Source organism: Lynx rufus, unplaced genomic scaffold (assembly GCF_022079265.1).
Source record: "Lynx rufus isolate CCGP_SWC_20201006 ecotype Redwood Valley unplaced genomic scaffold, mLynRuf1.p SCAF_5, whole genome shotgun sequence".
NCBI lineage: Eukaryota > Metazoa > Chordata > Mammalia > Carnivora > Felidae > Lynx > Lynx rufus.
This window is the reverse complement of record NW_025814867.1, coordinates 83,865,842-83,878,083: the sequence shown is the minus strand read 5'-3', so window position 1 is coordinate 83,878,083 and position 12,242 is coordinate 83,865,842. Positions and strand designations below refer to the sequence as shown.

The window sequence follows — 12,242 nt, the reverse complement described above, 5'->3', positions numbered from 1 at the left end:
TATAAGAATGAGTGCGATTAGAAGACCTGCCATCCTCAGGTATTAGCTATGAGCAACTCATGAGGAGTGTGGGCTCAGGGGTAGATGTGGTGGGAGATTCCAAGGGTAGCACTGGAGCACCTGCTACTTACTCTCCTGGCAGGAGACCCTCATGGGGCATGCCCATGGCTGCCCCGACCACACACGGTTCCGCACCACGATCTTTCATGTTACAGTGTATTTTGGTAATTGTCCCACGACAGTACATAGAGCTTCCTCATTCCTCTTTTTACGTTAATATATTGTTTCAATATACATATATGTACCATAATTTATAGGCAGCCCCCGTTGATAGACATTTAGGTTGCTTCCAATGTTTTGCTATTCCAAACAAAGCTGCAATAAAATAACTTTATACATATACCATTTCAGGCATGTACAAGTCTGTCTCTAGGGTAAACTCCCGGAAATGGTTTTCCACTTTTAATTTCAATGGCATTGCCCTCCATAGAGTTGTACCAGTTTATAATCCCCCCAGTGTAGAAGGCAGTATATGAGACAGTGCCGGGTACAGCAGTGTGCACTTGGTTTCATTTCATCCATCCATCCATTCATTTATCTAGCCAGACATCCATTCCCATCCAGCTCCACTTGCCCCACTGGTGAGTACCCTTGTCATGGCACCATCTGTGCAGCCGTGCACACAGCCCTGAGGGTAAAGCCCTGGCTCGGGGCTGCAAAGCAGGGCTCAGCTGAGGGGAGATGTGGCACCAGAGAGACAAGGGCAACACTGCCCCTGTCACATTCAGAGCCTCCTGGGAATAGGGCCACATCCCTGTATTCCCTCATAAAAGCGAGCAACGCAAGCAAACAAAAACACTTTTATCAAATTTGTCAAATTTTGATCGAATTGATTTGGGGAAATTGAGAAATTACAGGGGCACCAAAAAATAAAAAGGAGAAGAAAGAAAGATAAAAGAACAAAAGCAGCAATCATAGTTTCTGTTATTTTGTGTGTGCCTCTAATATGCATACATGTAACGTCTACATGTAAGCATGTCTATTACACACGTGATTTATAACCTATGAAAATGTACACTGTGAACGTGTGAACAGCTTTCTGACATTTATTTGTCTTCAAACTAACAGTGATTCTCCATCTCCCACCAGCTTCTCTGCACTCCTCTTCTGTGGAGGGTTTACATCATCATTATGCTCAGCTCCAACTTCATTGTGTCCCTTGTGGTGGAGGTAAGTGCCCTCCGGCTTCTGATCACTGTGGGTAGGGATGGACGGGGCATTCTTTGGGAGTCTGAAAAAAGGAACAGCCTTAGAGGATAAGAGTCAGCAGTCCAAGAGGCTCCCTGCCCTGGTGACATGAGCAATGGTGCTTTCCTCTAGTGAGCTCCAAACAAGGTGTTAATTTTCTCGTCTACATGGTGGACCTGGAGAGAATGGGATTATGTTGTCTAAGGACCTGTTCGTTTCTAAAATCCACAAGTAGAGAACTGACTCAATTCGTTTTTTTGAAATTACGTGTGATTCACATACTGCAAAATTCGCCTTCTTAAAAAGTGTGCAGCTCACTGAGTTGTGCAACCATCACCACTAATTCCAGAACATTCTCATCACCCCAGAAGAAATCCTGTACCCATTAGCAGTCGTTCCTCATTCCCCCTTCCCCCTTCTTCACCCCTTGGCAACCACTAATTTACTTTCGGTCTCCACGCATTTACCTATCAGGACAGTTCACATAAAGGGAATCATAGAATATGTGGCCTTTTATGTCTGGCTTCTTTCACTTAACAACGTCTATTTCTTTTACTTTACACATGGGAAATAAGATTCATAGTGAGCTTTTCTTAGATTTGATTCTTCATCTCCCATTTCCTCCATTTCCTCAGTGAAATGAGTTTGTGGTCTCCTTTCTTTGGCTATGTGGTTCACTCTCCTCCTTCAGCGCTGTTATTTAGACCAAAGCTTCATTCTTCAAAGCCTCCTGGAGAACAGGGGTCACCCCTAGAAAAGACATCTGTGTCAAAGGGGAGGTGAGCATCAGATTCCATCTGTCCCCAATCTGGGTGGCAATGTTTCCAGTGGCAAACACAGCCTTATGCCAGTGAGGGGGGAATCCCTGGAACCTGACTTCTCTGCAGCACCTTCCTTAACAGGCAGGGTAAAAACCACACAGGAGCCAGTGGCAGAAAAGAACATAGAATTAAGGTACTAGAGCCTCTCTCTGTGTGCATATCCAGGGATTCTCAAACTTGAGTGGGCATCAGAGTCACCTGGAGGGTTTATTAAAACCCAGGTTGCCCAGCCCTTCCCCTAGCATTTCCGATTCAAAAGTCTAGAATAGGCACAAGTGTTTGTCAGGTGATTCTGATACTGCTGGTGGAGGGACCACACTGTGAAGTACCGTGCTAACCCGTATGGTCTCCAAAGCCACCAAATTAATAAGAGAGGATCGCATGAGTGTCCTCATACCCAGCTGCAGAAGGATGAACCTTGCCCTTTAAAGGATAATCTTGTGTTCGTACCTTGTCCCTGTCAGTGATCACATTATTTCCTCTGCCTGGTATAGCTTCCCCCAATATCTCCTTATGGGAATGCTATTCCATGCTCTATGGCACAGCAGTAGTAGGATCGTCTTCATGAATCTTTCCCAAAGCCTGGATGGGTGAGTCAAGTAACAGTGGTTTAAACAGTCAAGATATTTATTGTCTCACTTAACTGGAAGATTCGAGGTAAGTGGCCATAGAGTTGGTTCAGCAACTCAGTGGTGTCATTGGGGATCATCAATCTTTCTCTCTTCTGCCTCCCCATCTTTAGATACGGGCCTTTCATGTTTGCGTGTATTGCTTATGGTGTCCACATAGCTGCCGCATAGCTGGGCATTATCTGTGTTTTGATGCAGGAAAAAAAAAAAATGGAAGGAGAGGCACCAGCAAGCTTTTTTTCCCTTAAGTATGAAACTTTATAAGGAAACAAAGTCATTTTCTATAGCCACCCTGCAGACTTCCTCTTATGCCTCATTGGTCAGAACTGTGTCTTATTGTCATCCTGAGGAGAAAAGGATTCTGGGAAAGTGGATCTATGCCAAACATTAGACAGATTTGCTGAGATTGTGTGTGAGTTTTTTCCTCTTAGGTGGGCAGGAAAAAGTTGGGAGGATTGTGCTATAGGTAATGGAGCAACAAAGTCTCCCATAATCCTCTAGCAGGAAGCCATTCGAATGTCACCATGTTTGCAGTTAAAAGGAAGCATAAGCCGGAAGTAGTTCACCTGGGTTGGAATCCTTTCTTGCCGCCTGACTCTGGGCAGCGCTTGCAACTCCGCTTCTCTATGTCTCCATTTTCTCATCTGAAACGCCGTGATAATAAGGGTACCTAACCTTACAGGGTTACTGTGAGCATGAAAGGTGAACACAGAAAAGCATGTAGTAAATGTTTGATAAACATAAACTATTATCATTATGTTATCTCTTGTGATACTTAGCATTTCTTAGTTTGTATCTATCAGTCATGCAGGCTTTCATTTGTTCATTCACTCCACAAACATTTGTTGACCCTGTGCCATGACCTAGGGTGCAATTCGAGGCAGATCCTGATGATGGAGGGGTGCTGCTCACAGTCTACAGCAAGCAAGAGGACCAGTGCTACAGTTATTTGTGTGTAGATTGTGTAAACGGCGCTGGCAAGAACTCATCTCAGTATCTACAGTGTCTAAAACCCTGCCTTATTCTAATAGAAGCTGGGTAAAGCTTTGTTCAATTATTAAATGTTAAGAAGTGACGCTGCTCGCCTCCAGCAGATGGAGAGGATAATTTGACACTCATGAAAGATTAAGTTTCTCCTTTGTTTCTCGAGTCCACTGAGAAATGGAGACCTGCGTAGATGTTCACTGGGGGTTCCCAGCAGCTTTCACACTGAGAAATGATGCTGTGGGGTCCTAGCTCTCACCCCCAGGCTCCTGCATGGCAGTCTTCACTTATTCGAAGTTACCTTCTGCTGTCAGTAGGCATTCAGGAACAAACCAAAGCCATTTGAGTCTGTGGTTGAAGGAAGTTGTAATGGAGAATTGCAGACACTAAGATTTCATGCCCTATGAGGTGAGCAGAGTAGATAAAGACCCCAGGCTATCACGGATGCAGCAAGATGTTTTCCTCACATAGCTCTAGGTATATCTGACAGGAGATACTAAAGATTGGTGGCCAGCCTGTGACAAAGATGGTCCAGAGAGGTTTCAAGGGACAGGCATGGGGGATGGCTGGCCTCCTGTTGCACAGTTCCAAATATTTCCTGGTCTGCTGAAAGGACTAAGCCTATCCCTAATCTTAGAGCAGTTTTGAATGGGATCTTATCCTCACCTTGCTTTCTCATGATCTAACCTCCAACTGAAAGGCATAGGAGCTAATCTGGATAGCTTTAATTCTTCTCGTTTTTATTACTTATGTGTTTGTGTATATATGTGTGTGTATGTATGTATGTATGTGTGAATTATTTTAGTAGCCAATCTGAAGAGCTTGTGTGGTGAAGTTTTTGTTTGTTTGTTTTATGCTTTTTGTTTTGTTTTGTTTTAGAAATCATATTTCTTCAAGGGTTTCCTTTTGTTTCTAGTTCTACATTTAATTTATAATGTAGAGTGACAGAACAGGTTACTTCTCGGTCCTTCAGTTTCCCAATCCAGACCAGCAAAGTGAGACAGGCCATTATACTTCTAGAATTGTGAAAACACTCAAGGCATGTCTTATAGCACTAAAGTCTCTCTGTGTGTGTCTGTATGTGTGTTTGGTTTTGTTTCATTTTGTTTGTTTTTTTGTTTAAAACCTGGTAAGATATCCTAGAGGTAAGTTAGACTTTAAGACCAGTAATTGGATACCTATGACCCTGCCCTATTCCAGCTCGATGGAGAACTACTGTTCTCTTTTTAATTAAGAAGGACGAAACAAAAAACAAAAAAGCAACTTGCTGTGGGAAAGTAATAATTTGTGGGGCTGAGTACAAAATGAAAAAGTAGAATAACAAGTCTGGCTAGGTGAGCCCTGAAGTTTACAAGATGCTCTTGAGATGGCTGTGTGGGTCTTTAACAGCCTGCTAACAGATGATCCATTTTTTGAGACAGAAAGATTCAGACTAGCTGTTCTCTATTATTTCCATTGGCAATGGGACTCCAATATCAAGGATGGGTGGAATTTAGGAAAACTACTACCCTGACAAAGGTCCTTGTAGAATCCCATAGAATTGATTCTTCCAGTCTAGCAAAGATACCACTGATAGACACCAAAATGAGTTCTCATTCTGTGGGACAGCAGGCTTCTCATATTTTTTGTTTTTCACAAGATAACTTCTAAGATGGTTAACTTTTATGACTTACGATAAAAATGAAAAAATAACACACTAACCTCTTATACACTCTGTATTATGTTATAACTTGAGACCTGTTTGAGGCTCAGTCTAACTCATGAAATAAAATGGCAGTCCAAAATGTTTCCAAAGAGACACGTCTTCTGTAATCTTAGAAAAATGCATTGTAGTGAAATACTTGTAGATGAAAGAGGCCACAGTGGATAGGGCCACAGTACATAGCTTATTGTCTTATTTATTTGTTAAAAAAATTTTTTTTGATGTTTATTTATTTTTGAAGGAGAGGGAGACAGAGCGTGAGGGAGGAGGGGCAGAGAAAGACAGAGACACAGAATCTGAAGCAAGCTCCAGGCTTCGAGCTGTCAGCACAGAGCTCAAACCCATAAACCACGAGATCATGACCTGAGCCAAAGTAGGAGGCTTAACTGACTAAGCCACCCAGATGCCCCCATAGCTATTTGTTAAGTAAATAATTCATAAAGGTGGTAAAGGGAGGCATCTATACCATGCCCTGCCCTACATTGTAAGGAGAGTTACACAAAGAAGGAATTATTATTTCTAATCACTGAAGCTCAGATAAGGTAACTGATTTGTCCATAGTAGATGTCAGAGCTGGAACTTGAATCCATATCTGTCCAGGTGTAAGACTGTGGCCCACATTCCAATTTATTGACCTGTATTCGGGACTATGCAGTCATATGGCAGGGCACACCAAAGCCACGTCTTTCTATAAGGTAATTCCATGGGGTGTGGTAGGGAGTGGACTGCAGAATTTGAATGATTTTAAATTTAATTTATATATGAGATTCAAAAGGAATTTCATCCTCGAGGCAGACTACTTCAAGCTATGTTTCCAGATTCTTAAAACTGGGAACTCTCTCTTTTCCCAGAAGAGTTCCTTGAGTGGAAAAGCTTGAGAGGCTGAGACCTATCTCATGAAACCACATTGGATTTGTTCGTACAGGCCTCAAGTTTTTTGTCAAGCTGGATCTAAGCAGCTAATGTGGTAGCTCCTCCGTAGGGTCTATGGAGGACCATAGCCAACCTCTGGTTGTAAAGAATAACTCTCTTATTTTGCAGGAGGCCATTATTGAAAACCGAGCCCTGTGGACAACATTCAAAAGGTGTTTTGGCTATCAATCAAAAAGCCAGTATCGGATATGGCAGAGGGCCTTGGCAGATGACCCCAGCTGGCCCCCGCTAAACCAAACGTCCTACTCTGACATGCCAGAGTGTGGCAGGGGGGTGTCTTACAGCAATCCGGTGTTTGAGAGCAATGAGGAACAACTCTGAAGCCAAAGTGATCTCTAAGGTGATAAAGCATAGAAACAATGACAAAAGGGACGAGTTTCAGTAATTTTCAAACAATGGGACTCTTACAAAATCAGCTGGAGTTTTTGGAATAAAAAAACCTATCCAATCACGATCGCAAATTCAAGTTTACCTGATAAAATACTTTCTACAGAGCAGAACACTGCCCCCAGAAGAGTGCCTTCCTCTTGATTCTGAAAGTATTGATGGTGTTGGTGAATCAAGAGTGAGCCAACGATGGCAATCAGCCCAGAGACTGGGAGGCTAAAGGACAAGGAGAATATACAATCTCTTTTCTTAGGTAACATTTTTTAAATGAATTGAGAGAAAGTAGCACTATGTGTAGCCATAGAAATGTAACATGTGAAGGATCACCTTTGAATTCTTATTTTATTGATGGAAAAACAAGTGCATGAGAGCCATTATACCAGTCTTCACTGTCTGGTTTCCTTTCCTGCATAGTACTTTCAGAGTTGAGACATTTTCTTCTGCTTCTGGCCTTCCCCTACATATTTGGAAGGATGGGCTAAGCTCATGCTTCAGTAACAAACAAGTCCCTTGTCTCAGTGGCTTAACGCACAAGAGCTTCTTTCGTGGTCCAGGTGACTCTGTAGACTAGCTCTCCTCAGTGGTGACTGCTTCAATCTGTTGGCTCCACCGGCTGAAAACAAGTACTCCACGTTCACTATGATGGGAAAGGAAGAGACTGGAGAAGGCACAAAGGCTTTTCACTGCCTCACCCAAAAAGTGGAACGCCTCTCTTCCACTACTCACATCTCATTAATCAAGGGTTTGGCAAAGGAGCTGGGAAGTACAGTCTCCTGTGTTTAAGGCTGGTTTCATGGGCACGTGACCTGTGCAGTCACCTGGGGCCCCATGCTTAGAAGGGCCCCACATTTGGTTTAATGCTTTGCTGCTGCCATCTCGAAATTCTTAATTTTTGATGCTCTTTGATACATGCTACTTTAGTTTCTCTCCCAGGAACCCGAGCTGGACCAACTACATAATTTGTGGGGCTGAGTACAAAATGGAAATTATTTTTGAGAAAAATTAGTCTTGTACCACAACATTATATGTTATCAATTGATGTAAGTGCTTATGCAATCTACACATTTCTTAAGTTTGAAAAGGCTTCAATTTTCAGGAAACAGAAATTGCCCTTATTTGATCACTATTACAATTTTGTTATCTCGGATTCATTTAGCATAGAAAACATCCAGATTTCTGTTAGCTCAGCAGACAACTCTGAGTTTTAGGAAAACATCCACAGATAGTATTTTAAAGCAAAAGCAAAATTTTCATTACAAACCTCAAATCCTAGGTGAAGGTTCTGGACAGGGGGTGTGTCCCAAGCTGGCTTTTCTCCTTATCAATAGCATCTGCAAGCATTCCCTTCCCTGGCTGAATTCCGGAGCATGGCTGGAGGCTCTGTGGCTGCAGATAATTCTGGAAACACAGTGTTTCTCAGCCATGAAAGTATCTTGTTGCTTCTGGTTTTAAAACAGGGTGTGAAGAATCATGTAAATAGGCTGCAGAATCATTGTCTTCCTTGGTACAGAAAGAAATGTTTCCTTTTACAAAGTTAGCCACAGCAGAGATATGGTAGCTCTGAATGTCTTTTTCTAAAACTCGTAGTTTTCTCATTTTTCAACAGGGCAAGCTGGAGATGGTCTACAACCTAGTCCTGGGCAAGGGCATTCCCACCTAGAAGATCCCCTTACCAGGTGCTGTCACCTCTCTTGTCTCATTTGCATTGCACGATTCACTCAGACTCAGGCAAGGAAAGGCTTATCATCCACTTTTACACGTGAGGAAACTGAGATTCAGAGTAAGGAGAGCAGACCCAGGCCTCAGACACAGATCTTCTGAGCAAACCTTCTGTTATTTCCAAATACCTCCTAATTACAAAGCTCCAGCAGGGCTGGGTGTTTGGGGTGATCTCACAGTCAAACAAAGAATAGGTTTCTTATTCGCCAGGTGGAAGGAAGCAACCTTTTGCTAATACCAGGGCCTAATGTTCAAATGAATGCCAGGCACCCTGCCAAGCTTGGGCTAGAGGCAGGTTAAAAACAAAACAAAACTAAAACCCATGAGTGTCTGTCTTTCTGAGACTCTGAGTTGCTCTTACCTTGGTCCTAAGTTCCATCCTCAGTGGTTCAACAAGACCGGCAGGAAAACAGAGAGGGAAGACTCCATTTCCTCACCAGCCAAACAGCCTTAAAATCTTTGTCAAAAGAGTCTTATTCTGAAGACTGTACTTGAAGTTAACTGTAACTGAGAGGTAGTGAGAAAATGCTTTACTTGAAAAAATGGGGTTGGGGGGTATTGTCAAGGGATGTGAGAGTTGTTTTCAAATACTTGAAGGGTTCCTGTGGGAGAGAAGGCTCCCACCTGTGCCTGGTGGCATGCTCAGTGTGTAAAGGGCACAGTGGGAATGGCTTTAGGCTGACACGAAGACCACTGCCCCAACAGCTCAAACAGCAGTGGAAGCTGGTGACCCATGAGGTGTGTGCCCCATGACATTGGCAATACAAGGGGATATTCAGAGGCCAATTAGAGGTGGAAGTCAACTCTCCGATGGAATTCAATTACCTGCCAGATCCTTTCCAGACTTGATATGCACATGTCTCAATCTTATGCTGTGATGTGAACCCTTGCTGTCACTGCCCACATAGAATATCAGGCTGCCTATTGTGGGGAGATGGGCTGGGGAGGACAGGTTTATAGCCCTGTGAGGTCCCACAGTCAAATGGGCTTGACTGCTCTGTACTTTGGAAGGTGGCTTTGGTTGGGGATAAGATTCTAGAAAACAGGTACCCACTGATGGGTCCTGACCACCAAACTGACAGCTGGGACATACTTCTGATGTGTGTGTTTTCATAGAAAGAGCTGCTTGAGAAAACTCAGTAAAAAAAAATATGGGAGAGTGTGCCAAACCTGGGGTCAGAGTACCTGCGCCTGATACGCTTGTCTGACCAGGACTTGGAGGAGTAAAGAACACAGTCATCTGATCCACATCATTTAAAAGGTCCCCTGTATGTTCGCTCCAAGGTACGCAGCTCTGACCCACAGAGAGGAACTCTGGCTCTGGGTTCTTCTCACTAAACACGTAATGATCTGAGAATGGAAATATGTCTGTGCCATCTGCATCCTCTGAGCTCATAGAAGGGTGCGTGTGCACACTTGCAGATGCAATGACTAGAAAAGCAAGTATTTATTCAGAGTCCTGTATTTAGTTTATGCTGTAATAAGTCATTCTGTGCAAAAGAGGCAAGCATAATCTGTAATTCTTGTGTTATAAAATCAACCTTTTTTCCCTTTCTGCAGTGGGTCTTTCACTGTGGCTAATACTCCAGGAATGTGGAATCAAAATCACATCTTTACAAAGTTTTAGACATTTCCTAATGCTGTAGACACCATTATTCCCCGCTTGGTAACAGGGCACTACCGTCTACAAAAACTTTTGCACTCATTCTCTTGTTTAAGTCTCATGACAATCTAAAGAGGAAGGCAGGGCAAGGATTACTATCCTCTTTCTTTTGATGAGGTACCAGACCCTCCAAAAGTCTCAGTAACTTGTACAAGGGCATGTAGGAGCTGGAGCTGCGTTCAGACGCAGGACTTCTGCCAATGAGTTCTCTGCTCTGTCACTCTCCCATGTTTCTCCTGGATAAAATCTTTGTAGCATTGAAGAACAAGAAGGCAATCAAGGCAAGGTAACCATCCAGTGGACTGCCGTGACAAGTGTAATTGCTTCTAGAAAGAGATTTTAGTTCTCATAGAAGTTCTCTTGAATTTGATCATCAGTCACAGAAAGGTCAACTCCCATTGCTGAGGAGTAAAATCCAATAACCAGAGCCCTACAGCCTATTTTGTGGGAGCAGATATAGCTCTGGTTTGTGATTTCGGTCTCCAGAAGCAGAAACCTGTATCTTTGCTTGAATTTTGCTCGGTCTCCACTTTGTCCAGCATTTTCGAGTCATATGGACTCTGTCTTGGCTTTAGGCTAACCTCCCTTAAGCCAGTCGGTAGCTCATGATTGCCAGCACTCGGTAACTCACTCACTCCAGGCATACAGGGACTTTCCCAACTCGATACCTTTGCTCATGCTGCTTTGTCTTTGGGGGCATTGATAATTCTTACTCTCATCCCCACATGCCCAAATCCCACCCATTCTCAAGACCCAGTTAGAATGCCACCTGGTCTGCAAGCCAGAAGGGAGATCTCTTCTGTCTACACACTGCTCGCACTCCTCAAATGTCTCCTTTGTGTGGCAGGCACCTCTTTTGATCATGCATAATGGTCCTGTGCCATTTTGGATTCCTCCAACTCCCACCCAACTCCACTTTAACTAGAGTGCGCATTCTCTGAGGGTAGGGACCACGCCTGATTCTTCTCATCTGCCCACTCGGCACCCAGCACAGGGCAGTGGTTGGGGCTCGGCAAGCAGCTGTGGCATGATTGAATAAAAAATATAATCACTAGGACATTTTGTTGATTTATTTTTCCTTGTTTGTCTGTGAACATCTGCTTTCCATGCAGTACAAAGAAGCTGAGCTAAAACAATAGGACTATGAATAAAAACACAAAGTGCAAAGTATAGTGATTCCAACATGGAAGCTTCATCAGTCCGGCTGCCCATTTACATGGCAGAGTGTGGAGGTATGCTGTGGAGTTAGATGGGTTAGGCATGTGTTGCAAAGACACTCTCAATGTGTAGGGGACCCAAGGAGTGAATTTGTGTGCAGGGACAAAAGCTCTCTCAGGGATATGCTCAACCCAAGGGGAGGGAAAACTGGGGCAGGGCACTTTGTGTAAAAACCAAGGGACAAGGTTTTGGAGGACAAGGGAAGTTTGAGTACGACTGGGTGTGTATTCTCTCTGTTCTCTGGTTTCACCCTAACTTTCAGAACTTTTGCAAGGACTTGGGAAGCTGTGATGGAGAGAGAGGGGGTGCAGAGAGGGAGAGAGAGAAAGAGAGGAAGAGCTAAACCGTCTTGTGTTCTGTGTGTCACAGTGCAATAAAAGGCGGGTGGAGAGAATCCTGACAGTGTCATGGCTGTGGGAGCACAGATGCATGTTGCTAATGGCTGATCGTATCATGCACAGACACATAGGTAACAGGTAACATGGACAGTCTGAGCATGTCTCCAAATGGCTAAAGGAGATAGAAAGTCCCTGAAGGGGATGAAAAATGGACAAGTGACACAGAGTGGCCATGCGGTCACAGAAGTCTGGGGACCCTGGCAACCAATCTCAGGGTCAGACAAGGCCCACAGAAGCCTCGGGCAGGAGCAGAGATCATCTCAGAGTGGTGACCTGTGGTACCTACAGCCAAGCCCGGTGGCAGGAGGGGAGAGCATGCTGTGAGTAGGAGCCCTGCGAGCAGCATCACTTGCAGAGGGCTTCTGTGGAAATTCTCAGTGATTCAGGAGGGACTTCAGAGTGGTAGGCCATCTGGGATCCAGGTTGTTCCAGGTTTATGTAACCAGAAAACATAACTTATAAAGAGAGGAAAGATTCCTCCCCCCTAGGTGAATGCCTATTTAGTGGAAGTCCACACAGGAACATGTAGGAGGGATACAC

General features: G+C 43.9%; 1 protein-coding gene across 1 annotated transcript in view; it reads left to right on the top strand.

Moving 5' to 3' along the window:
- ATP13A4 (ATPase 13A4) overlaps window positions 1-6,987 on the top strand; it is a 127,624-nt gene extending 120,637 nt beyond the window's left edge. The window contains exons 29-30 of the mRNA XM_047099516.1: window positions 1,150-1,230; window positions 6,426-6,987. Of these exons, the coding sequence (XP_046955472.1) occupies window positions 1,150-1,230; window positions 6,426-6,638 (294 nt within the window). The 3' untranslated portion in view covers window positions 6,639-6,987. The remainder of the gene's footprint in view (window positions 1-1,149; window positions 1,231-6,425) is intronic.
- Window positions 6,988-12,242: the final 5,255 nt, after the last annotated feature.